The 22,874-nt window shown below is 48.1% G+C and overlaps 13 protein-coding genes across 14 annotated transcripts; 6 read left to right on the forward strand and 7 right to left on the reverse strand.

The window, feature by feature from the left end:
• Window positions 1-194: 194 nt before the first annotated feature.
• Window positions 195-3,270, reverse strand: TERG_02594 (uncharacterized protein; the record flags this gene model as incomplete). The annotated part of the gene is made up of 2 exons (XM_047747938.1): window positions 1,858-3,270; window positions 195-1,799 (listed from the first exon to the last, which is right to left on the reverse strand). The coding sequence occupies exon 2, from the start codon at window positions 1,428-1,430 to the stop codon at window positions 195-197; it is 1,236 nt and encodes a 411-aa protein (XP_047603908.1). The 5' UTR covers window positions 1,431-1,799; window positions 1,858-3,270.
• A 291-nt stretch (window positions 3,271-3,561) lies between these two features.
• TERG_08744 (uncharacterized protein) lies at window positions 3,562-3,897 on the forward strand (the record flags this gene model as incomplete). The annotated part of the gene is made up of 2 exons (XM_003237840.1): window positions 3,562-3,595; window positions 3,665-3,897. 2 exons carry the CDS (start codon window positions 3,562-3,564, stop codon window positions 3,895-3,897), a joined length of 267 nt encoding a protein of 88 aa, XP_003237888.1.
• A 113-nt stretch (window positions 3,898-4,010) lies between these two features.
• On the reverse strand, window positions 4,011-4,550 carry TERG_08745 (uncharacterized protein; the record flags this gene model as incomplete). Its single annotated transcript, XM_003237841.1, has 1 exon — window positions 4,011-4,550. One exon carries the CDS (start codon window positions 4,548-4,550, stop codon window positions 4,011-4,013), a length of 540 nt encoding a protein of 179 aa, XP_003237889.1.
• Window positions 4,551-5,318: 768 nt separating this feature from the next.
• On the forward strand, window positions 5,319-5,765 carry TERG_11867 (uncharacterized protein; the record flags this gene model as incomplete). Its single annotated transcript, XM_047750913.1, has 1 exon — window positions 5,319-5,765. The coding sequence occupies one exon, from the start codon at window positions 5,319-5,321 to the stop codon at window positions 5,763-5,765; it is 447 nt and encodes a 148-aa protein (XP_047605695.1).
• Window positions 5,766-6,352: 587 nt separating this feature from the next.
• Window positions 6,353-6,931, forward strand: TERG_11868 (uncharacterized protein; the record flags this gene model as incomplete). Its single annotated transcript, XM_047750914.1, has 2 exons — window positions 6,353-6,517; window positions 6,572-6,931. The coding sequence occupies 2 exons, from the start codon at window positions 6,353-6,355 to the stop codon at window positions 6,929-6,931; spliced, it is 525 nt and encodes a 174-aa protein (XP_047605696.1).
• A 634-nt stretch (window positions 6,932-7,565) lies between these two features.
• Window positions 7,566-9,322, forward strand: TERG_02599 (dihydrolipoyl dehydrogenase; the record flags this gene model as incomplete). Of its 2 annotated transcripts, XM_003237843.1 has the most annotated exons (4): window positions 7,566-7,701; window positions 7,785-7,864; window positions 7,937-8,419; window positions 8,483-9,322. In XM_003237843.1, the coding sequence occupies 4 exons, from the start codon at window positions 7,566-7,568 to the stop codon at window positions 9,320-9,322; spliced, it is 1,539 nt and encodes a 512-aa protein (XP_003237891.1). The 2 variants fall into 2 exon arrangements, with proteins under 2 accessions (XP_003237891.1, XP_047605697.1); XM_047749439.1 differs by lacking the exons at window positions 7,566-7,701; window positions 7,785-7,864 and having other exon boundaries at window positions 8,042-8,419.
• Window positions 9,323-9,895: 573 nt separating this feature from the next.
• On the reverse strand, window positions 9,896-10,682 carry TERG_02600 (uncharacterized protein; the record flags this gene model as incomplete). Its single annotated transcript, XM_003237844.1, has 2 exons — window positions 9,896-10,433; window positions 10,498-10,682. 2 exons carry the CDS (start codon window positions 10,680-10,682, stop codon window positions 9,896-9,898), a joined length of 723 nt encoding a protein of 240 aa, XP_003237892.1.
• A 624-nt stretch (window positions 10,683-11,306) lies between these two features.
• TERG_02601 (uncharacterized protein) lies at window positions 11,307-13,612 on the reverse strand (the record flags this gene model as incomplete). Its single annotated transcript, XM_003237845.2, has 9 exons — window positions 11,307-11,467; window positions 11,543-12,219; window positions 12,273-12,562; window positions 12,625-12,805; window positions 12,864-12,873; window positions 12,937-12,955; window positions 13,011-13,330; window positions 13,383-13,506; window positions 13,610-13,612. The coding sequence occupies 9 exons, from the start codon at window positions 13,610-13,612 to the stop codon at window positions 11,307-11,309; spliced, it is 1,785 nt and encodes a 594-aa protein (XP_003237893.1).
• Window positions 13,613-14,047: 435 nt separating this feature from the next.
• On the forward strand, window positions 14,048-15,803 carry TERG_02602 (uncharacterized protein; the record flags this gene model as incomplete). Its single annotated transcript, XM_003237846.1, has 2 exons — window positions 14,048-14,235; window positions 14,318-15,803. The coding sequence occupies 2 exons, from the start codon at window positions 14,048-14,050 to the stop codon at window positions 15,801-15,803; spliced, it is 1,674 nt and encodes a 557-aa protein (XP_003237894.1).
• A 334-nt stretch (window positions 15,804-16,137) lies between these two features.
• On the reverse strand, window positions 16,138-18,147 carry TERG_02603 (uncharacterized protein; the record flags this gene model as incomplete). Its single annotated transcript, XM_003237847.1, has 1 exon — window positions 16,138-18,147. The coding sequence occupies one exon, from the start codon at window positions 18,145-18,147 to the stop codon at window positions 16,138-16,140; it is 2,010 nt and encodes a 669-aa protein (XP_003237895.1).
• Window positions 18,148-18,678: 531 nt separating this feature from the next.
• Window positions 18,679-19,189, forward strand: TERG_02604 (40S ribosomal protein S20; the record flags this gene model as incomplete). The annotated part of the gene is made up of 3 exons (XM_003237848.1): window positions 18,679-18,720; window positions 18,823-19,046; window positions 19,105-19,189. 3 exons carry the CDS (start codon window positions 18,679-18,681, stop codon window positions 19,187-19,189), a joined length of 351 nt encoding a protein of 116 aa, XP_003237896.1.
• Window positions 19,190-19,537: 348 nt separating this feature from the next.
• On the reverse strand, window positions 19,538-21,297 carry TERG_02605 (FG-nucleoporin NUP42; the record flags this gene model as incomplete). The annotated part of the gene is made up of 4 exons (XM_003237849.1): window positions 19,538-20,834; window positions 20,892-20,916; window positions 21,077-21,187; window positions 21,252-21,297. The coding sequence occupies 4 exons, from the start codon at window positions 21,295-21,297 to the stop codon at window positions 19,538-19,540; spliced, it is 1,479 nt and encodes a 492-aa protein (XP_003237897.1).
• Window positions 21,298-21,820: 523 nt separating this feature from the next.
• Window positions 21,821-22,873, reverse strand: TERG_02606 (uncharacterized protein; the record flags this gene model as incomplete). Its single annotated transcript, XM_003237850.1, has 3 exons — window positions 21,821-22,369; window positions 22,424-22,659; window positions 22,720-22,873. 3 exons carry the CDS (start codon window positions 22,871-22,873, stop codon window positions 21,821-21,823), a joined length of 939 nt encoding a protein of 312 aa, XP_003237898.1.
• Window position 22,874: the final 1 nt, after the last annotated feature.

Consider the following 22,874-nt stretch of genomic DNA (forward strand, 5'->3'; position numbering starts at 1 on the left):
ACGAATGCGTGACACTGGGACTGCCTATGGCTCCGGCATGGATGGTATTGATCATATCGACTATCGCGATCAATAGAACCAAAACCCATCGCCCTCCATGTCCCGAGAGATCTTCATAGGCATCACTATAGACACTATTCCCCGAATCAGAGTTAGAGTCATCATCTTCCTCCTTACGAACCAGAGGCTTTTTATCATTTGCCGAGAAATACGAAGTAAACTCCTTGCGTGTGTTCATTGTTGGGTATCTCAGCTGCTGGGGGGGGGGGGGAGTTATCACCATCATCCTTAAATATCCAAGATTTCCAAAACAACTTGCGTAGTTTCTCTTCTGCATTGGCATATATCTGCAATCGTAGTCGCTGAGCCATTTCGTAGACATGCTCAAAATCGTCTGGATGCGTGCCACCCTCGCGATCGACTCCAATATTCTCTTGAATGTTCAAAAGTATCTCTTCACACTCCCTCCATTCAGTCGCATCATTTAATATTGCCTTATCATCGTCTGGAGAAAAAGATATCGGGCAAGGATCGGATATCAATCCATCCCAGATCTTTGTCAGTCCAACTAGGCCCGCCCTGAAGTTTATTAGATCAGCATCCCAAGGATAGCCAGCGTGGGATATAAGATACTGTATCATCCCAAGCCCAGTCGCAGCATAGTAGTATAGGTTGGCCTTTTCTAATTGAAGTTTTATATCCGTCTTCATTCTATCCACATCATTCAATTCCCCGTAATTATCAGGAAGATTTGGCTCCTTTAAAGACTGGACTTGGGAATAATTGTGTTCACAAAATGCAGGGTAGCCTGCCTGCATGAAAAGTGGAAGAATGGACGCATCCTGCCAGTCGAGTATCCCTTCTATCTTATTTGTTCCAGGGGTAAGGAGAATATTAGGGAAGCTGAGATCAGGATGGCGTAGTATTGGTGTTGCCATCTCTTGCTGGGCTGGGACTGGGAACGGGGCAACCTGTAGATACTGCGAAAGGAGTGAGATATGTTCCCTAGGATCGATGTTTTCTTCAGTTGGTAGGAGAAAGGCTCTTCTAGGTCTTGGTTTTCCAAATGTCGATGTACAGGCGAGTTCTCGACGAGCGGGAGCAGAAACACAGTCAGCAGGACTAGTCCCTATAAGCGAGTTAATATCATGCACACAGCCACAAAAGGGGAATGTGGGGTGTGTTAGCTTACAAGGGCCACGGTCGAGTTCCATGTCCGCCCTTTCACCGTGCCAGAACTGGCGTTTGCAGATAGGCCCGATGCAGAAGTCCCCTCCATCCACCTCGAAATCCACTCTTGACTCTTTGGGTATATCATGTCCGTGGTATAGGCTCCCGTATGCTGGAAATTTAAAGTTGAATATCTTCTTTTCGATACGCGCTATCTGCGTCATCAAGTCGACCATGTCGGTTTTGAAAGGGAAAGCCATTTCGGACCAAGAGCTTCACCTCGAAGCCGTTTCATTAAAATATATTCAGCTCCTACCGGGTTGTCTGAAGTTGGAGAGTAGGTAAGAACCCGGGGCACAGGTATGTGTAAAGTCTCTCGGAGGAACCGCATTGTAGCAACTTCGCTGGCAGTCGTCAAACCCCGAGGCCCAGCAATAGGAGTTGGAATACGGGCGACAACTTCACTGCCATCATCCATTGTTAAGAGGAATACCTTATTAAATCCCCCTTCAGCCATTTTTATAATTTGGGAGCAGTACGGCCGGTTGACAGTTTCCACTGCTTTGTGTTGCAACTCGGTGATATTGAATTTTACGTAGTGCTCTTGAAACCTGGCATCTTCGTTGCAACTATTCAAAGAAAAATCAGTTAGTAGTAAATTATGCCACGAAGCATGCAGAAACTCACATCCATCGCCTAGAGGTGTTGCGAAAGAACGACTCTGGCTCTGCAGAGGAGGCATCTCTTGAGGTTGTGGATAGGCACATAGTGACTTGATTTATAAGAGTGCGGCCAGCTGGAAAGGGACGACGCCCAAGGGTGATGAAACGGGGGAGCATGCAGAGTCGAAAAATGACAAGAAAGGGTATGAAGATAGTAGGGTCCTGGTTTGCAATGGATGGTTTAAAGAGGGCATCCAGTAGAAAAGTCCTGCTTTCCTGTTGACCTTCGTCCCAATATATCGCCTTTCCCTCGGACCTGTATTAGGTAGGTTAATCAACTGTTCTTTGATGCTTTCACAGAGCTTCTGATCGGAACTTGTCTGCCGCAAATTAACCCACCCTGTCGCTTCTGCAGGAGGGACAGTTTATCCAAAATCCCAGTCCCGATCTTCAGAAGACTGGGTTTCATTTCGACCTTTCTGATCATACGCGTGAGATACCCGACACACAACCTGGTGCAGCTAAAGGCGCGACTCGCACGGCAAATGTCTTCCAGTGGCAAGCAGCCAATTCGGGACTGGGCAAGCAAGAACCTGCATGGGGGATAATCGCGACGTTGGAAATCCCCCCGGATGCCGCCAAAGATGAATTCCAAGGGAATCATGATTGAAACGGCGAAGAATCTCTAAGTTAGTTGCAAGAAAATAGCCCTTCATAGCAATCCCCTGCACCATCACATGGGAAAGGCACACTTCATAACCCAATCGGCCAAAATTATGGGTTTACCCTTCGATAATTCTCAAAATCTTCTGGCTATTCAACACCTTAATGGCTGATTCTCGAGTCCGTGGCCTACTTTAACGAAATGCACACTTGAGATGACAATAACAGAGTGCGGACTCAAGAGTTAAACCAAGCCTACTCCTATGTTCTATGGTACAAGATATGAAGTTATCTGCTTTTGAGCACATAAGCGTTCAATTCAAGCAGTAAAGCTTTCTACTGCTTCCTCAACTTCTTTCTGGGTCTACTGTAACCAGTAATCTTGATTTTTTGTTAGCGTCTCTCGCTGCTGGCTCCAATAGCCCTCCTTAGTGGCCTTGTTACCCGGCTCAAGGCTGTCCCTGTCTGCGCAAACTCAGCAAACGAACTGGCAATTGTCTTGCCAGACAGAGTACATAGACTGAAACGCGGACATTGGATATAAATTTAGATGACGGCAGAGAGCAGCGAGACAGTAGTATATGTTCCGAAAACGGAAAATGGGAGAATTGACGAAGGGAAACTTCCAGGTAAGATCAGTTTGAGGAAGTTGAATATCCTCAGCGGACTGTGCTTGTTGGTCTGGGGCTGCGTGTCAGAGAATGTTCCATGCAGGCGCCCATCTCGCTCTGAAACTGCGAGTTCACTGGCGGTCGTTCATGTTTATTTTTTTTTTTTTTTTTCGCCAAGGATGCGGGAATCCCTGACGGAGGGATCCGTTCTGGGTTCTTTTTTTATACCTTTTTTCCATTTTTAGAAATTCATTGGAAACGATAGGAAGCAAGTAATGGGGGAGAGTAAGATACCTGCACCAGTGCTGTGTAGGTTGTAGTAGGTTGTAGTAGGTTGTAGTTGCAGTGGAGACGTAGTTAAAAAACCGCCTATCTCCCTCCCTTGCTAGCTACGATGGGTAAGCCTTTGCTCTTCAATCCTGTGCACTGTGACGGTAGCCCAACTACTCTCAAGCATGTCCACTTACATACACCTGGTCAGCATGAACGGTATTAGCCCTTTGTACCCCTTCACATTTCTCAAACTGTAGACAGCGTCTCATTATTTTTGGCCTGCAGGAACGTTCACACCGGGTCCGACCTTTGAACCGCCTCCATCCTCGAACGAGGTTGGCAATGACACTCCTTCCAAGTCTTCCATCCATGCGCATGCCGGTAGTCTTCCTAGCAACACCCACGCCCACGACGACAGCACCACGAAGCAGGAAAATTCCACTCCCAGGTACAAAAATATGGTTCAGGAGGATCTTAAGGGCATAGGCTCCTGGGCTGATGATCAGTCAATTCACTAAGTGTATCCTCATTTCTCTCTCATCAATGGCCACTGCTACGTTCTGTCAACATTATGTCATGTCAATCCATGTATCATATCGTGATATCGCAAAGACAAGGGAATAAACCCACATCATGACTCCTTCCTCTCCATCACCTCGCCCATGTCGGTAAACTTAGTAAAAATCTCTCCGCCTGCCCTCCCTTTCGCATCAAAAACCACCCCTTCACCACGCAGCAGCTTCGTCTTTTCCACAGCATAAGAGCCGCCATTACCCCAGCTGCCCTTATACCCGCCGATGGTGCGATTCGACGCCAGCACGCGATGACAGGGAACCTCGGGTGCAAAAGGATTGGTCTTCATTGCATTCCCTATCGCCCTTGCGGAGGAGGATAGGTGGGCAGAGAGCATTGCATAGGTCGTCCACTGGCCCTTGGGCACGGAGAGCAGAGTTCGGTAGACCCGTCGTCTGTAAGGAGTGAGCGATGGGTGCGAGGAGATGCGGTCCAGCTGCTTGCGGAGAAATTCTGGGTCCTCTTCAGCCGCTGTAGTTGGCTTCTGGGATATCATAGAGGCTGACGAGAGGATTATCTTCTTCTGCAACCCAAAGGTCGTTCGAGATCCTGAAGCCGAGAGCTTCCGCTTTGGCCTCGTGCTTACTGCGGCGGTCATTCTTGCTTCTCTCTTCGCAGCTGTACGTCTGGTTTAGCTGGATATATGATTGCAAGAAACTTGTCGAGATGCTCTAGATGCTCGAGATGCAGGAGGTTTCTTCGTCCCTTTTATCGTCGTCGCCTTCCGTCGCGTCGCGATTTGTAAGCTTGTCGTCATTATAGCCAATCAGAGGCCGCCCTTAAGATATCTGCTATTGCGTAAGCACGTGACTTAAATCAATATGACTAAGCTACTTCTTCAGCGTTAATGACAGAAAAGGCATAGCTCCCGGCCAAATGACTAATGTTCTTGGCGTTCCTTGGAGCCGCCAATGAGGCGAAAATCCCAGACGTTTTTCTTTTTTTGTTTCTTCTTTCTCGCTTAAGCATATCAAGACGTCGGTAGCATCTGCTGTCAGAGGCAGATCCTTAAGCGGTTTTGATAGTTATATGACACCTCCATGATACCGAAGTGTAGGGATGCCGGCAAGCGGAGTCACATTGTTGACGCAATGATAATCGGCACACTGAGCCCCCGACAAATAGGCTCACATTTTTCCCTGGGTCGGTTCTCCACTGCGGACCAAATAATGACGAGACATGTATCAGTGCCGAGCTGCTACAATACTTGTGATATCGATGGATGGCAGGTTCCAGCCGATCCACCATCCATGGGAGCTGATGGCAAAGTCCAAGACGGCTATACATATATTGTCTCCAGGTCCACGCATTGTCTTCTACCTCTCGCTCGCCTCAAAGGTATTCATTCAGGACTATATACGTCACAATGACACAAAGGATTCACCGGTGGAATATTACCCACCGGCTCGAGAAGCGCTCGCTGCTGATTGCGATCAACAGCGTAGCTGCTCTATCCATTTTCTTCTTTGGCTATGACCAGGGCATGATGGGGGGCGTGAACAACGCCAAACACTACATTGAGCTCATGGGCTTTGGGCATACGGAGGCCGTCAACGGGTCGAAGAACAGCCCCGTCATTACTGACAGCTTGCTTCAGGGTGGGATTGTGTCGGTGTATTACCTCGGCACTTTGGTAGGGGCACTTGCTGGTGGAATGATTGGGGATAGACTGGGACGCATCAGATCCATCGCCCTGGGTGCTGTTTGGGGAATCATTGGAGCTGCATTGCAGTGTTCTGCCCAAAATCACGTCTGGATGATTTTTGGTAGGTTTGGTCGCGTGTCCTCGGTTGATGGATGCTTTACGAGCTAACGTCGGCATGCAGCCCGGTTGATAAATGGTATAGGTACGGGCATATTGAATGCGATTGTGCCGGTATGGGCCACAGAAACGGCAGAACACAAGTCTCGCGGTCAATTCATTGCAATTGAGTTCACTCTTAACATCTTCGGCGTTGTCGTGGCCTATTGGCTAGAGTTGTATGTCTCCCGCTTATCTACCTTTCACCATGGGACTTTGTTGTTAACCAAAACTTATAGTGGCCTTGCATTCATTGACGATGGTGCGACTGCTTTCCGCTGGCGCTTCCCAATCGCCTTCCAGATCCTGCCTCTGCTTCTCCTGTTTGGCATTGTCTGGTTCTTCCCCGAGTCTCCCAGATGGTTGGTCAAGAAGGGCCGGTATGAAGAGGCCCGCTACATCCTGAGCAAGCTCCGAGGGACTGAAAGTGAAGAGGACATCGCACGCGCGGATGCAGAATTCAACGGTATCAAACAAGTTGCTGCACTTGAGGAGACGTACAGCACCTCGTACTTGTCTATGTTTACTGGGCGTGGGTCAGGGAAACTGCATATTGGACGGCGTGTTCATTTGGTTGTCTGGCTGCAGATCATGCAGGAATGGGTTGGCATAGCTGGCGTTACCATCTGTATGTCCACCTGGAGAACTCCGTATCAATTCAGCAACGATTAACAAGAGAAGATGCTCCTACCATATTCCGCATTGCAGGCTTCGACGCCATCAAGAGTCAGTGGATCAGCGGTTTGAACAATATATTTTATATGGTATGTTTTACTTCTTAATCTATAACAATGTTTGTTTACTGACTTAATTTCTAGTTCGCTACGTTAATCTGTGTCTTCACGCTTGACCGCATTGGTCGCCGCCGGACTCTCTACTGGGGCTCGGTTGGCCAGGGAATTGCCATGTTCCTTGCTGGCGGGTTCTCACGCATAGGCCTAGATGCTACCGCAGCTGGAGATGGAGCCAAGGCCGCTTCATACGGTGCAGCAGCAGCATCGATGATCTTCATCTTCACTTCGGTGTTTGGTGCCACTTGGCTTACTGTTCCGTGGCTCTATCCTGCGGAAATCTTTCCGCTGGCAGTCCGGGCTAGAGGCAACGCATGGGGTGTAGTAGGCTGGAGCGTCGGCAACGGATGGCTGGTACGTGTATCTCTTTCCAATTCTTTCCCCTAGCTTAACTATTCTAAACTGACTTGATGATAGACTCTACTCTGCCCTGTGATGTTCGATGCCATTGGAGAGAAGACGCTGTACATCTTTGCCATCAGCAACGCCATTACTATCCCCATGGTGTGGGCACTCTATCCAGAATCCAACCAGCGCACGCTGGAGGACATGGACCTCCTCTTTGCTGCCGACACCCCCTGGACCTGGGACGCTGAGCGCACTTTTGCCGAGCTCAAGGCCCAGAATATTTCCCCTGAGATTAAGCCATCTGTCTAGAACACGTCTTTATCTATAGACCAGTATATCTTTAGACCAAATACACTCTTTCTAGCCTCTAGCCCTCCATCTCTATCTATCTCTTTCGTCTACATCCGTGCATATGTGATGACTAAGCGGACCGTAAAAGGCCGACGGAGAGCGCGCGCCGGCGCCGACAGCGAGCTAACCGCTTTGGGCAGTCAGCGCAGTTTCAACGCAAAAAGAACTTCGACTTCAACCTCCGACTTTGCTTCACGATCGTGACATTTCTCTCCATCTTCATCCTCCAAAGCGCTCGCGAGCTGCCAATTGACTGCTGTCGCTCCCTCTATTTCCTCCTCGAAGCAGTGCTTTCTCCTTCCAAGCTTCTCTCTCCTCAATCATGTTCCGTACGGTCGTTCCTCGCCGTGCCTTTCAGACGGCTTGGGCTCCGTCCCAACGAACCGCCGCAACCGCTTACCCGGCCTTTGGGGCTTACATTCTCCCCAGATCAAGGAGAGGATACGCCACAGAGTCAGGTAAGGCTGAGATTATACCCTCCGGTTTGGTCCGTGATGCTGTTCGGGAAGGCTAACCGTTTGCCGTCTTGTTATTCCGGTAGAAGAGCATGATTTGGTCATAATAGGCGGCGGGGTGGCTGGCTACGTTGCTGCCATCAAGGCCGGTCAGGAGGGTCTAAAGGTACGTTGATCAGTGGTTTCTTTTAACTCCGGGTGCGCGCTTGACCGTTGATTTCTGACATTGCCCGTGTAGACTGTCTGTATCGAGAAGCGCGGTACCCTAGGCGGAACCTGCCTTAACGTCGGCTGTATCCCATCGAAGTCTCTCCTCAACAACTCCCATCTATACCACACTATCATGCACGACACAAAGAAGCGCGGTATCGAAGTTGGTGATGTCAAGCTCAACCTCGAGCAGATGATGAAGGCCAAGGAATCCTCCGTCGATGGTCTCACCAAGGGAATTGAGTTCCTCTTGAAGAAGAACAAGGTCGACTACCTCAAGGGTACCGGCTCTTTCGTTGACCAAAACTCCGTCAAGGTTGAGCTCAATGAGGGTGGTGAGCGTGTTGTCAAGGGCAAGAACATCATCATTGCTACCGGCAGTGAAGCCACCCCATTCCCCGGGTTGACCATTGACGAGCAGAAGATTATCACCAGCACCGGTGCTCTTTCATTGAAGGAAGTTCCAAAGAAGATGGTTGTCATTGGTGGTGGAATCATTGGTTTGGAGATGGTATAGCGTTTTCCACCTATTAAGCTTGCATGTGGAAACTATAACTAACGACCATTGTTGTAGGCCTCCGTCTGGTCTAGACTTGGCTCTGAAGTCACCGTCGTCGAATTCCTCGGCCAGATCGGTGGTCCCGGCATGGACGCTGAGATCTCCAAGCAGGCCCAGAAGCTCCTTGGAAAGCAGGGCATCAAGTTCATGACCGGCACAAAGGTTGTCAGCGGTGACGACAGCGGCAGTACCGTTACTTTGAACGTTGAGGCTGCCAAGGGTGGAAAGGAGAAGACCCTGGAAGCTGACGTTGTTCTCGTTGCCATTGGTCGACGACCATACACCGCTGGTCTCGGACTCGAAAACATCGGCATCGATATTGACGACAAGGGCAGACTCGTCATCGACCAGGAATACCGAACCAAGTCCGAGCACATCCGTGTCATTGGTGACTGCACTTTTGGTCCCATGCTTGCCCACAAGGCTGAGGAGGAAGCCGTTGCTGCCGTCGAATACATCACCAAGGGCCATGGCCACGTCAACTACGCCGCCATCCCAAGTGTCATGTACACCTACCCCGAAGTCGCCTGGGTTGGCCAGAACGAGGCCGAGGTCAAGGCCTCCGGTGTTGAATACCGCGTCGGATCTTTCCCCTTCAGCGCCAACTCCCGTGCTAAGACCAACCTCGACAGCGAAGGTCAGGTCAAGTTCATTGCTGACGCAAAGACTGACCGCATCCTTGGTGTCCACATCATCGGTCCCAACGCCGGTGAGATGATTGCTGAGGCCACCCTTGCCATCGAGTACGGTGCTAGCTCAGAGGACGTTGCCCGAACTTGCCACGCTCACCCAACTCTCGCAGAGGCCTTCAAAGAAGCCGCCATGGCCACCTACTCCAAGGCCATCCACTTCTAAACTGACTCGCCGAAATAACTACACCGCTCAGATTAAAAGCACCAGGCACCTTGCACTTCATTTACCATAAACCAAGCTTGATGTTTTGCTTTTTGTGTCCTTACGAGCCTATCCCATAAATCGTGCGCCTCCTGCCAAAAAATCAAAGAGTACCATCATCTTTCTCCATCCCTCCGACCCCTTTTTACCTCTATCAACACCCTTATCAACATTCCTCAACACTACTTGGCTTGACCTGATGCTACTGTCTATATATCCTTCTCCTGACAGACGACACTGTACTCTTTCTTTTTTGGCCATTCTGTAACCATAAACCCGACATGAAGCTAATCTAGAATAAAACTGTATTTTCATATTCGTTTCCTTTGTTTATCTATATCATTCAAAAAATCTGATCTTGCCAGACACAGAAATATTCTCTACAATGAAGACATGTTCCATAGTTAATCACCGAAAGTTGTTAACACATCAACAACATGCAAATAGGTTCGATTACAGTGTCACAATCATTCCTTTGGGCTGTTTTAGATGTCTAGGAAATGAGAAAGGAGAGACAAATAAAGACTGATACCATTACTGCAACAGCCTAGGAATCTGGACTGGGCGGGTAAAAGGCCCCGATAGCTGTCCAGCTGGCAACACAGTTCCCTGGCCCAAGAGCTGCGGCCCCCTTACCGTATTCAACGCATCTACCTGATGGGCACGAGATGTATGGCAACACTCACACGCGCATTGGGGTCCAGCTGTAGTCGGGATGATGGCTGAAGGTAAAACCCGAGCAGGTGCAGCAATTGCCGGTCGATTAAGTGCCATGAGAGCTCCTCCTCCTACCCCTGCAGTTATCTGGCCTTGATACGGTTGGGTCTCTATTTGAAGAACATTGTTTGACTGTGTCAAATGACCATTGGACCCAGAGCTCTCGTGTTGGGAACAGTAGTAATGGTGATGGTGGTGAATTTCGTAACGGCTAGAACCTCTGCTCCGACTGTGACCTGATCGTCGGCCACGATAGTGATCTCTGTGTCGGGACCGCCTGATGGCATGGTGGCCATCGCCTGCCCGGTAATTAGTTTCGTCGGAGTCCGAGACATATGTGTAACTCTCTTCATGTCTATAATTTCACGTTAGCTTTTTATTTTTCACAGCTAAGCGGAGAGACTTAGTTGAGTACTCACCTAGGCACTCTACATCTTGGGCGTTGGAATCGCTGTCTAGGAACCTTTTGTTTTGGACGAGGCAGAACCATGGTATAGTCATCGTCAGATACATCAACGTAGAAACCTTGGTCCATCATATGTGGGATATTATCTATTCCTTCATGGTAATAGTCATCGAAATCATCATCGTAGTACGTGGACATGGTGCGAGGTATTGCGATGATTAGACGATAACAGTTCGGTGCTCTAACAAAAAATGTTGTAGGGATACTGCGATTGATAATGGGGAATCCAAGGCTTAAATGCTCTAAAACATCAAACAGGCTCTTCGTAAATGCATGGAGAGAAGGCATGTGAGACCGTAGTTATTCATTACTCCAATTTTAAGAGGTTTATAAGGCGTAGGCGGAATCAGGTAATCAGGAGGTTGATCTGGCGCAGATACCCGTATGCCGGTCAGTTTGCTTTCATGTCTGAGGTGGTCAGTCAGCTTGGGCATAAAAACATAAGTATTAAAAAAACAATATGCTTAAAGAGCGTGATGAAAGCCTGAAGTATGTTTCGTTAAGTAATAAGTGCAAGGTGGTATGCAAGAAGGGAGGACACCTTGGAGACTGGGGCAAACTTTTGCCCTGTACAACCCCAAAACACATGTACGCCTCGGGATTCTAGCCTGAGGAGAGTTATTCTCGCGTATAGGGGACCACCGGGTTAGCATTTGGTAGGACAGAGCTAATAAACAATTTCTCACTCGATTGTTATACCTCGCCAACATCTATGTACGTCGGCATTTAGCACTCTTTGAAATGGAGGGATATTTGCCTTCTTTACGCAAGCTTCAAAATATGTCCAGATGAAGTTGTCATACTGTTGAAATAGGTCATAGCTGGAGCATATGGTTTAATCCAGTTTTCTACGACGGCCGTCAGCAAGTCACAAACTGCTTCAACGGCGTCGTTGCGTGAAGCACCGCAGCTCTCGATATAAACTAAGAGTCGAATGCGTTAGCCAACGTGATTTTCATTATAGGGTCAGGTTAAATTGTTAACTAGTTATAACTTACTCTTAACTTTCGGCTCCGTGCCTGAGCCTCGAATTGTAAACCGTATGCCTCGATGTGACCATATAGTGAGCATCTGACTCGCGGGATCTACAGGAAGCACTGGTCGTTTATCCGCAGTATCTGAGTCGTAACCTCTGGTCATATCTCTCCATCTATGGATTGGGAATGATCCGATAGTACCCTGAGCATCAAGGGTATTCTTTCGGATACTCTCAAATAGAGAAGTAGTGCTTTTCGTGTCTGGCGAGATGAAATAAGTGTTGAGATTTTCATGGTAACCATACGTTTCGTAGAGCTGTTCAAGCTTCCCGAGTGGAGTCAGGCCCTGTTCTTTCCATTTCGCCTCAGCTGCCAAAAACACCATAGCAGCGGTGAGTCCATCCTTGTCATAGCAAACTTTCGTGAACATGTACCCAAGAGCTTCTTCAAACGCAAACGGTACTTCGTAGCCTCGGGCTTCAAGCTGTCGGGCAACATTCCCCATCCACTTAAATCCAGTTAAAGTCTCCTCGAAATGGAAGCCTTCTTTCTCGGCCATTTTTGATAGCATGTTTGACGACACTGCAGAGTTTAGCATAGCCATAGGTTTTTCTGACTTCTTATTCTTCCATAAATCTAGGAGATGCGATGCCAATAGAACCCCTATATGATCTCCAGTGAACCTAAACCAGGAACCACTTCAAAGCTGTTAATCGGGGCCATCGAAAAGAAGAAGTTGAAAAATACGTACTTGACCTTCTCAGCAGCAGCGAACCGATCCGCATCTGGATCGTTGGCGACTATTAAAGTTACACCGGAATTATCTGCCGTTTTCATGGCTAGATCTAAAGCGCCATTTTCTTCTGGGTTTGGGAATTTAACTGTCGAAAAGTCAGGGTCAGGCTGCTCCTGTTCAAGAACCGTTATGATTCCGTCAATGCCCAAGGAAGCGCAAAGTTTAGACATAGTAGCGTGACCAACGCCATGCATTGGTGTATAAACAAATTTACTGGGCTGTCGCCAATTATCAACGGTTGATTTCTGCAGGCAGTCAGTGTACAAACGAAGTTCTCGAGGTATGACAGGGCTGTGTAGCAACTAACAGCGAATCGATTGACAGTTTCACAATAAAGGGCTGAGACTTCATCATGTAAATCTGATTCTCTGGTCTGTGGACCATCTATTCCGCGCCACGCATTGGGCCAAGGAACCAAGTTGGTCCTGATTGATTCTGCAATCTGGCCATCAATCGGGGAATTGATCTGGGCCCCGTTTGCGAAGTATCTTTAACTGATGAGTTAGTATAATCACCCAAAACACTTACTAGGAGGTATTTGCTAACACTTTGTATCCTAGATTTAATAGGTCAGCAAATCGAACAGATAGTAGAAATCAGTGGGTGTAGCTGGCAATACCATTATCTTGTGCCGGGTTCTATTCATCAATTAGCTAAATCTCGTACTTCCGGCATTAGAGACGCAGAACTTACATGGCTAGCTGTAACCATGACTCCGGCATCTGCCTTCTTCAGCAGAACAGCAAAGGGCACAAACGGAGTTGGATTAACATCATCATACCACCACACATGTATACCTTCAGCTTCAAAGGAGTTTGCTGCAAGGAAAGCGAACTTCTCAGAGTTGTGTCGAGCATCACGGCCAATCACTACCGACGGCTGTTCTGTGCCCCTGTGGGTTGCTTTGATAAACTTGGCCAGTCCCTGGGATGCCTGGATGACGGTAAGAGAATTCATGCATGAGAAACCGGCTTGCATCCTACCCCGTAGGCCAGCAGTCCCAAACTGAATGCCTGTAGATCTGTTAGGAACTCCATATTTTGATCTAGCAAGGCTTCCACCCACGCTCTCGTAGGCGCTTCTCTAGGCCGGCATCATCTTTGTCCGCCTGGAGCTTCTCGATCTCCCTGCGAGTGGAAGGGTCCTGGTCCCATTCTAACCACCGCTGGATGAGGGTATCAAGTGGTTCCTACAAACATGTCAGCCGTTGTCCCGTCTTGTACCAATAGCGTGCAAGTAGATGGTAATTCGTATTTCGATGTCCCGCACATGAAAGGGAGAAAGCAACCCACCATGATCAGTCTACCGCAGACAGCTATTATTCCAGGCTGACAACGTAACTGTCTGTCTAATATAAACGGTCCCTTACGAATAAACAAACAAAACCACTAGTTATCCAAATACTCTGTGTAGAATCCAAGATGAAGGACGTCGAGGTTGGAGTTTCAAAAGCAAAAATAAAGCCACAGGTCGGGGAATGTCTTGGCACTGGAGATGCTGAAAAGGGACGCCCGCAAAAAAAATAAGACGAACCTCGACTTCATCTCCTTTCCTGCGGCATCTCACGCCACTCTGGACCGTGGCGTGTCAGGTCTTCAGCTGTCTCATCTACGAGCTTTGTTTCCCTCCGTGTCGAGCATGCTGTGAGGTATTCGATACGACTCCTTTGAAGCTTAGAACCTTTGCTCCTGTGGTTCACAGACCGCCGAAAGCTTCTGCCTGACGACGCCATGGCTACTTCACGCAAAAGCACCGTCTTGACAAGACATGAGATAGGGAAACAGATCGCGGATGGAAGGCATATCGTCATCTTCGAGGGCAGGGTGCTGAAGCTGGATGCATGGTTGCCATTCCACCCTGGTGGTGACAAAGCTATCCAGCATATGGTTGGCAGGGATGCTACCGATGAGATGAATGCGTATGTCTAAGCCTTTATCATTTTTTGGCACCGCAGGCGAGCCATTGTGGGAGAATGACAATAGGCTAACTCGTCAATATAGGCTTCACTCTGCGGCTGCAAAAGAACGGATGAAGTCCTTTCAGATTGGAACAATCGAGGGTGCCTGGGTCAACTTCCTACCGCCAATCCAGGGGGGGGATTTCTCCATGTACAACTCACAGGATTTATCTGCCGCCATTGAATCTGATGATAACTCATCAGGTAACGGGCAGTCAATCCCCCCTTCGCCTCTTTTCGAGCCTGCCGATAAAAAAGATTCAGGCCTGAGACGGCGAGGTTCCGTATCTACATCCATATCCTCTGTTGGAACTGCTTCCCCAGAAAAGAAAGACTCTGGAACAAGACCTTTCTTCCTTGATGCCCGAACGCAGGAAGAGATTGCCTTTGACACGGCAAAATACCCGCCAGTTACTGCTGCAGAGCAAGAGCGTATCGTGCAGAAGTACCGTCAGCTATACAAGCGCCTCCTAGATGAAGGCCTGTTTAACTGCAATTATTCAGCGTACCTTGTTGAAACATCTCGCTATCTACTGCTCTTTGGATTGTTCCTGTACTTCTTGCATTGCGGCTGGTACGGTACCTCTGGTTTCTTCCTTGGATGCACATGGCACCAGCTAGTTTTCACCGTCCATGATGCTGGCCATCTTGGGATCACACACGACTTCCACACTGATACCGTGATTGGAATTCTTATCGCAGATTTTATTGGTGGACTAAGTATCGGCTGGTGGAAGAGAAACCACAACGTGCATCACATCGTCACCAATTCTCCAGAACACGATCCGGATATCGAGCATATGCCATTCTTTGCTGTTTCACATCGACTGTTCGATAGTCTTCGGAGTACTTACTACGAACGTGTTATGGAGTACGACTTTGCCGCAAAGTTTCTTATTCGTTTCCAGCATTTCCTATATTATCCCCTTCTATGTTTCGGCCGCTTTAACTTGTACCGCCTTAGCTGGGAGCACCTGATTCGTGGCCAGGGCCCTCGTAAAGGTGCCGCCTGGTGGCACCGTTGGCTTGAGATCGCAGGCCACGTTTTCTTCTGGGCTTGGTTCGGCTACGGGGTTTTATACAGATGCATCCCCGACTGGCAAAGCCGGGTTCTTTTCGTCATGGTCAGCCATATGATCACTGCGCCGCTACATGTTCAAATCACTCTGTCGCATTTTGCCATGTCTACTTCTGACATGGGCGTCCATGAGTCATTCCCACAGAAGATGCTCAGGACCACTATGGATGTTGACTGCCCGCAATGGCTTGACTTCTTCCACGGTGGCCTTCAGTTTCAAGCAGTACACCATCTCTTCCCACGACTCCCTAGACACAACCTTCGCCGTGCGCAGAAATTGGTCATCGAGTTCTGCGAAGAAACCAAGATTCCATATGCCATCTTCTCATTCGTCGACGGCAACAAAGAGGTCATCGGGCATTTGGGTGATATTGCTAAGCAAGCGCGAATGTTAGCTGAGTGCCAGAAGTCAATCGCTGAAAAGGGTGTATTTCCGGATCACCACCATTGATTGATGAATAGTAATGGATAGAAAACTCTTAATGTTGATAGATTTTGTTGGATTAACCTTTTTAGGTATGAAGAAGGAGAGGAGATACCTATATATATATTAATGCCGTCTTTCACTTACGCTTCACTTTAGAGACCAGCAATGGATGTTAATGGAATAGCTGCTCGTCTTATAGAACAAAATGCACCGCGAATGAATTATGATTATGTCTATTCTCGATGCAGTCATAAAGTCGTATTTTCGTAGCATCTCCCCGGTTGAGAGCTTTTTCATCTGCATGCTTCTAATAAAAGCAGTCATACTCTGAGCACATAGGAGGCTGAATCGCACAGAATCACAGACCGCCTCTCGCCATTTTCTTCGCCCTTTGGTTGCGCCTATTATGATTCGCCCTCGAGCCCTTATTTTCATCCTTCCGTCGTCTTTCAATCGCTGACTCGGGTGCAGTCGATGCTCCCCCTCGGCTGGCGCCTCTACCGCCTCCTCTACCACCCCGGCCGCGACCACGGCTCTGTCCTCGACCTCCGCCATGGCCTCCAGACTCTTCTCCAGAACCATCTTCATTGGCAGGTCTCCTATACGCCGTAGGTTGAAGTTCGGGCTGTTGGTGCGCGCGTAGCCCCGACAAGGCCACATTCCGCTCTAGCCTCGTAACTCGCTTTGGATCGCGGGAGAGCATCAATGCCCAACCCTCAATTGCTTCGTCCGTCATTCCTGTCTCTTTACGCAAACTTATTCTGTGCTGAGACCGACGAGTGTTTTGGTCGCGTGCAAATGCTCCGGGATTGGACTTATAAAGGTCATATAGCTTCAGCTCAGTTGCCATGCCACCACCTTCTCGGGACTCGGCTGCATCGCCATCTGTTGCTGTTGGGTAGGTGTCTACTGTTCCGCCAACATCGGCAAAGTCATAGGTGTCATCACGCTCGTCATCGTCCGAATCAAATGCCGCAAGAGCAGCCAGTATTGCGGCCTTGTTTGTTGAGCCAGACTTATTAGCGAGCAGGTCATCTGCAGTAAGACCGGCATTTGCACGACCTATATGCAGCTTCGAAGGTGATATCTCCAGCCGGTCAAATTCATCGTTATCGAAGACATTTTTACGCTCAATGCCAGGAACAGGTGACTCAGAACGGGGTGGAGTAGGCCGTGGCGCGAGATCAACCATATCTTGCTGTTCTGAGAGTTGGGCTCCTTGATCAAGGGATTTAAGATGTTCAGGAAGGGTCCCCTCTATGAGGTTCGAGATCGTCGCTTCGAGATCATCGTTGTAAAAGTCAAGGAGTTGCACAATGTATCCTGAGCCGAGATCGGGGAATAGATCCTGGACCTGGGTGATAAGTGACATTCGATGGACGTGAACATCCTCCTCGATGCCGGCGGAGATATCTCGCCCTTTGCCCTTATCCACTTTCCTTGGACGCTGATACGACTTGTGTAATGCCTGGCATTCAGAGCGGTATGTTTTGAGGGAAGAAACTAGGGAATCACCTCGCTTTTGCTGCTGGTCCCCAACTAACACATTCTCGAGGCGTTTAATGAAGTTGGTACTGCAAAGAAGGGCGGAGAGTAACGTTGGCTGAGTTCTAGGGCCCTTTGACTCGACATTTGCGGAGCTCTTTAGTCCGTAGAGTTGATCTAGGAGTGCTGAAGTCGCAGGAGGATTCACCTTCATCAATGATATAAGCCCAACATATATATGAGCTACTAGAGCTTTTTGTAGATGTTCATCCTTCGACCTGTTGAATGCCTCGAAAATTGCATCTATGTAATCATCCCCAGCCATAAGAACTCTTCCCACCTCACATAGATTCGATGAAAGAAGCGTCAAGGGTCGTAATCTTCTCTCAATTTTCGTATATGGCCCATCCTTCGAGGTTAACTCTCTTATTATATCTGCCTTCACCTTATGCGTGCTGGTGACCAGGACTTCTGAATCCCTCTCCCACACCTCCAACATCAAATTCCGGAGGGGTAAAGTAGTAGTATAGAAATAGCACAGGCTCCCTAGAAAGTCAACATTCACAAGCTGTGAAGGACCATGAGATCCGGCCAGTAGTATCCTCCGACTTAAGAGGAAACAAAGACGTTGTAATAAACTGGCTGCCTTTGATGTTGGTCCATGTGAACGTGGCAACCCCCCTGAGAAGTATGACGTAAGGAACAGGTATGCAGCTTCATCCTTTGAAGCAGACAGTTCAAATTCCCGGTCATTCAGCCTTAAGCGAGCTTCAACTGATCTGATCCAGGCATCTGAACATGCTCTCCATTCGTCATCTGGTATTAATTTGTGCACTGACTGCGGTGGTACAGGCGCCAGGGGCAGTAGAGTTGTTTCCACCATTCCAGAGAAATCATGCAGGTTGAGCTTCAAAATCCGCAGAGCCGCTAATAAGAAGATAGCAGCTACTTTTAAGGGCAAAAAATATCAAATCAGCAGTTTGCTGTTGCTGTGTTGTTGTTGCTTTGATTTCAGCTTTTTGATATTAGAAAAACTGCGGGACATCGAAATGATGACTCAGCTTCGTATTAGTCATGATGAGTCACTAACCGCTAGACCTAAAGGAGTTAGATCAACTAACCGACATGCCAAGACTTCACCCACAAATTATTTTTAACATCAAAAAGAAAAAAGATCGCGATAGTCAAGGAAGGAAAGGAAAATAACTCCAACCACCACCAAAACACACGCCTTTCATCACATTACCGAACTCGAACAGTTCAGGTCTTGATTGGCTCTTGCCCTCAGCATATTCTTGTAAGTGCTGATTCCATGTCTCTTACTGAATTGAATCCTGTTATCTAACGTACGAGTTATTGTCGCAATGCAGAACCAACCAGATTAGCTACTCTTAGCTCCTCAACCCCAGCAAAGATGTCTTACCAGAAGCCTGAGAAGGAGTTTGGCGAAGGCCCAGTACGTTATTCCTATCCTCCGTGGTTGCGCATCGGCAGCAGACCACGTAACTTGTCTGTCATGGGAGGGCGCGATCGGCTAATATACATGCGTGCATTATAGAAAATCCACAAGATTCGTATCACCTTGACCTCGCGCAAGGTCGCCTCTTTGGAGAAGGTCTGCCAGGAGCTCATTGACCGTGCTCGCTCCAAGTCTCTCTTTGTCAAGGGACCCGTCCGCCTGCCAACCAAGACTCTTCGCATCTCTACCCGTAAGACTCCTAACGGTGAGGGTTCCAAGACCTGGGATCAGTATGAGATGAGAATCCACAAGCGTTTGATTGAGTATGCACTGTCCTTGTGTCTTTTTCGTATATTTTTTCAACGCTAACCGTTAATCTAGTCTCCACGCTCCAACTGAGACCGTCAAGCAGATCATTATCAACATTGAGGCTGGTGTTGAGGTCGAAGTCACCATTGCTCAATAAATGAGTCGGGAAGGTCAATACTTTGAGTAGTCTAGGCTTGGTCGACTGTTATCGTGATGCAGAGAGTGAGGATTCTATATATTCTCATCTAGCGTTGCTTTGTCGGCCTGGTTATAGAATATCAAAAAAGACATCATATGATACATTCATAATTTGTTCCGACGTAGCCATATTCACTGAATCGGATGCAAGTATGCGAGTTAAAGTGACTAGGAGTATTTCAATGCAATATTATACCGCCAATCAATAGAGAAAATGTGGTATAGATGGCCCTCCCAAAACAGATGAGGTAAATAAATGCCGCTTCGCCAAACTCCAATCATGTCGCCGTCTCGTCCATGTGAAATTTCAGATATCGTATCTTGACCATTCGGGTTTAGGTGGTACCGAAGGCATTACTCCATCTTTGAATGCTCCGTTTTCATGAGCGAACTTATAAGCTTCTTCCACAGCTGAAGTATACTCCCCTGGAGACGCCACTGAGTACTTGAATGTATCAGCCTTTGGCGGGCCATCGGGAAAAAATATGTGAGCATAAAATTGCGGATCATCTGGATGCTGGTAGCATGGCTCGTCATCAATATACTGGACCCGAAGACCTTTCCACACTGTGAGCTTTTTGGTCATAGGGTCCTGCACTGTCTGTCCAGACGTTTTAGGTAGAGGATTCAGGTTGGGGTTAGCATTTTTCACAGGAAGAATAGGACCACTGGGAGGTGGTACGTTGACTGTGCTGGCCTGAGGTTGAACGGAAGTCGCTGGACCTTTAAAGGGAGAAGGCTGTCCAAATGGCGCTGGGGTTGATTGCTGTTGGTTTAGAGAAGTGCCTGAGCCAAATGGATTTGTCCCAAAGCCTGGTTGTGACTGAGTCGAGCTTTGAAGCTGAGCGAATGGGGAGCTTTGTTGAGCTTGGGCAGCTAGTGCTTGTGGCTGGCCAAACGGATTGGTGGCCTGAGCAGCTTGGGAGAATGGAGAGGCGGTGGGCTTTCCAAAGGGGTTTGACTGTTGTTGGTTTGCAGAAGCAGCAACTTGGCCAAAAGGAGAGCTTCCCATGGTAGATGGCTGTCCAAAGGAGGGAGTGCCAAATGCTGGTGCACCAAGGGATGGTGTACCGAAGGATGGCGTACCAAAAGCAGGTTGTTGTGGTTGCTGCTGGCCTAGCATTGTCGGCTTCCCAAAAGTGCTACCGAGTCCTCCTGGTTGTTGAGTTGAATTCGAACCGCCAAATGGCGAAGGCTGAACAGGGTTTTGGGACTGAGACTGCTGGGAAAATGGGTTCGGCTGGGTATTAGATGAGGAAATTGCTGTAATCTTCCCATTTACTATGTCATGCCGGTTTGGGTGCTGATTTTCTCCATCAATCACATACTGAATCGCAGCATCCAAATTGTTGATGATGTTCTTCATCTGAGCTTCTGTGGCGGCAAACAGATTATTCGCATTTTGAATGGCCTCCTGCGGCTTCCCTTCAGCAACAGCAGCGTAATGCAATGCTCGCATTTCTTCAAAGCTTTGCTCTCTTTCAGGCCCGCCGAAGAGCTGTACCGGTGCATTCCTTCCGGGCCCATAAGCCGAGAAGATCCATTGGGGCCGACCTTGACCGTCCGTCAGGTCATTTTTTATATCCGCAGCAGTTAAAGAATACCTAGTTAATGATTAGCGTTTGATGTTCCAGGGAGCAGGTTACGAGGTGTACACATACTTTTCCCTTGGGTCTTGCTTGTCGCCTGTTTCATCAATCGTCCAAATAAATTCTGTAGTCAGTAAATTGATTCGAAAAAGTGGATAAATTTTTTATATGCCGGCTGGAAGCTCGGGTTTGATTCACTCTTAATACAACAATAGGAAATTCATGGAGAACACCAACACCAAAAGGGAGCTACCCACCTCCAAAGCCGCCACTCGGCTTGCTCCCACCGGACTGCAGTACCCCGAATCTGTTTCCGGAAGTGAATCCAAATTGGCCTTGGTTCTTTGGGTGCTCATAAGCGCATCGATCTACATGGTAAGTCAGCGAAATAAGCAGAGGACTGTTGCATGAAAACGCATTGCACCAACGAACCCCCAAATTTGCATCTTCCCTGCTGATAATACGTGCAAATAGCCATATTCAAGGAGCCCCAGTGCTAGCCCTCCCACCACCGGTGGTGTGAGCAAATGCTGACCCGGTAGGGAATCGCGTCTTCACCTTTGCTGGAGCTACCGGTTGCTATTTCGTTTAGGGTGCCAGGGTGTTAGACCAAGCTCTAATAGGGTATAAAATGATTTAAGCAGTATTTGCGCTGTTGATAATATTTATGGGTGTTGATTCAGCTCCTTTCGAAAGATGTTAGATTCACAAAATGCTTTCGTTTGTTCAAATTGTCAAGCTTTTGGTTTTCAATTTAAGGCCGCGGTTGAGGCTGGGGGTCTGATTACGTAATCAAAGAGCTACGTAGGGCTGAGGACAGGATGACGCTTGATCTATAAAGTACGGTGATTATTGTGTTCTAGAAGTGGTAAATGTGAGCACTTGAGCTAACTAAACATATGACCCTCTGAAGCTATGAAGCCGGTTGAACGCCTGAATTGCAACCTAAACGCCAAATACCGAAGTGTTGTGTCCTGGTATCATAGATCATAGCTGTTGTATCAAGCTTCCACAGAATTGGTAGACTTGAGGTTTCTCTTCAGATCATCCCAGTTAAGGCCCTCCAGCCTGCGCCCTCCAAGTGACTCCAGTTCACTGTCCAAATTTTCCACTCGCCCAGTAGCAACCCGTCTCATCATGACCGTGTCCCGAGCACCGTGCAGGTTTTTTGCATTACCGCGTAAAAGTAAGTCATTGAAGCACTCTTCTTCGGTCTCGCTGAACGGCAAGTTTATGAGATCCATGGCACGTTTTGCCCTTAACTCTCCGGCTTTTGTGGAAAGAACAAAGGTTATGAGTTGTTCTAATAGCGACGAACTATTCTCTTCGGGCTGTTGTCTTAAGAAATAAAACGCTTCCGGGACACCAGTTCGACATAGCGATCCGAAATACGCATTGAGAGCTTTCTGGGAAGCTAGCGGGGGCTGAACGGTTACATAGTAGGCTATAGCAAGACCATCGTCTTGCTTCGATGAGGCTGAGAGGACATAGAGAATCTCATCGGAGAAGGTGGGTATTAGAGACGGCTCTGTAATATACTCCAGGGCGCGCTATAAATCTGGGTTAGCTTCCGCGGCCATTTTCAGTGCTAGCTGGATACTTACTCGAAACTCTAGCTTATCGAGGTACCATAGCCCGTCAATAAATAGTCTGTACTTATCCGGTAGATAACATGTCCTAGCAAACTGCAAAGCGCCTGACTTATCGGTAGCTCCTCGGCAGTCTTTCAAAATGTAGTAGATCAAGGATTGTTTGTGGTGATTGGGCGAAGACGACGAGACAATTTGCTGGAAGAGGGACCGCAAGCTTTGGTTAGATCTCGGGGGGTATATCTTTGATGCTACATCATACACATTAGCCTTGCTCATAGATTCCAGTTTAGGCCTCAAAAATATCTTACCCGCTTCAATCCCGAGTATTTTCAAAAGCCGGTCGACGAATAGGACGTGATCAAGCACCCGTCGATTAGAGATTATTTGGTCAACGAGCTTGTGATCGTAAGAAATATCCCGCTTGAAGGCAAACGCAATATCGAACTCTTCCCAAGGCGCCATA

This window comes from Trichophyton rubrum, assembly GCF_000151425.1.
Source record: "Trichophyton rubrum CBS 118892 genomic scaffold supercont2.2, whole genome shotgun sequence".
NCBI classification, from domain to species: Eukaryota; Fungi; Ascomycota; class Eurotiomycetes; order Onygenales; family Arthrodermataceae; genus Trichophyton; species Trichophyton rubrum.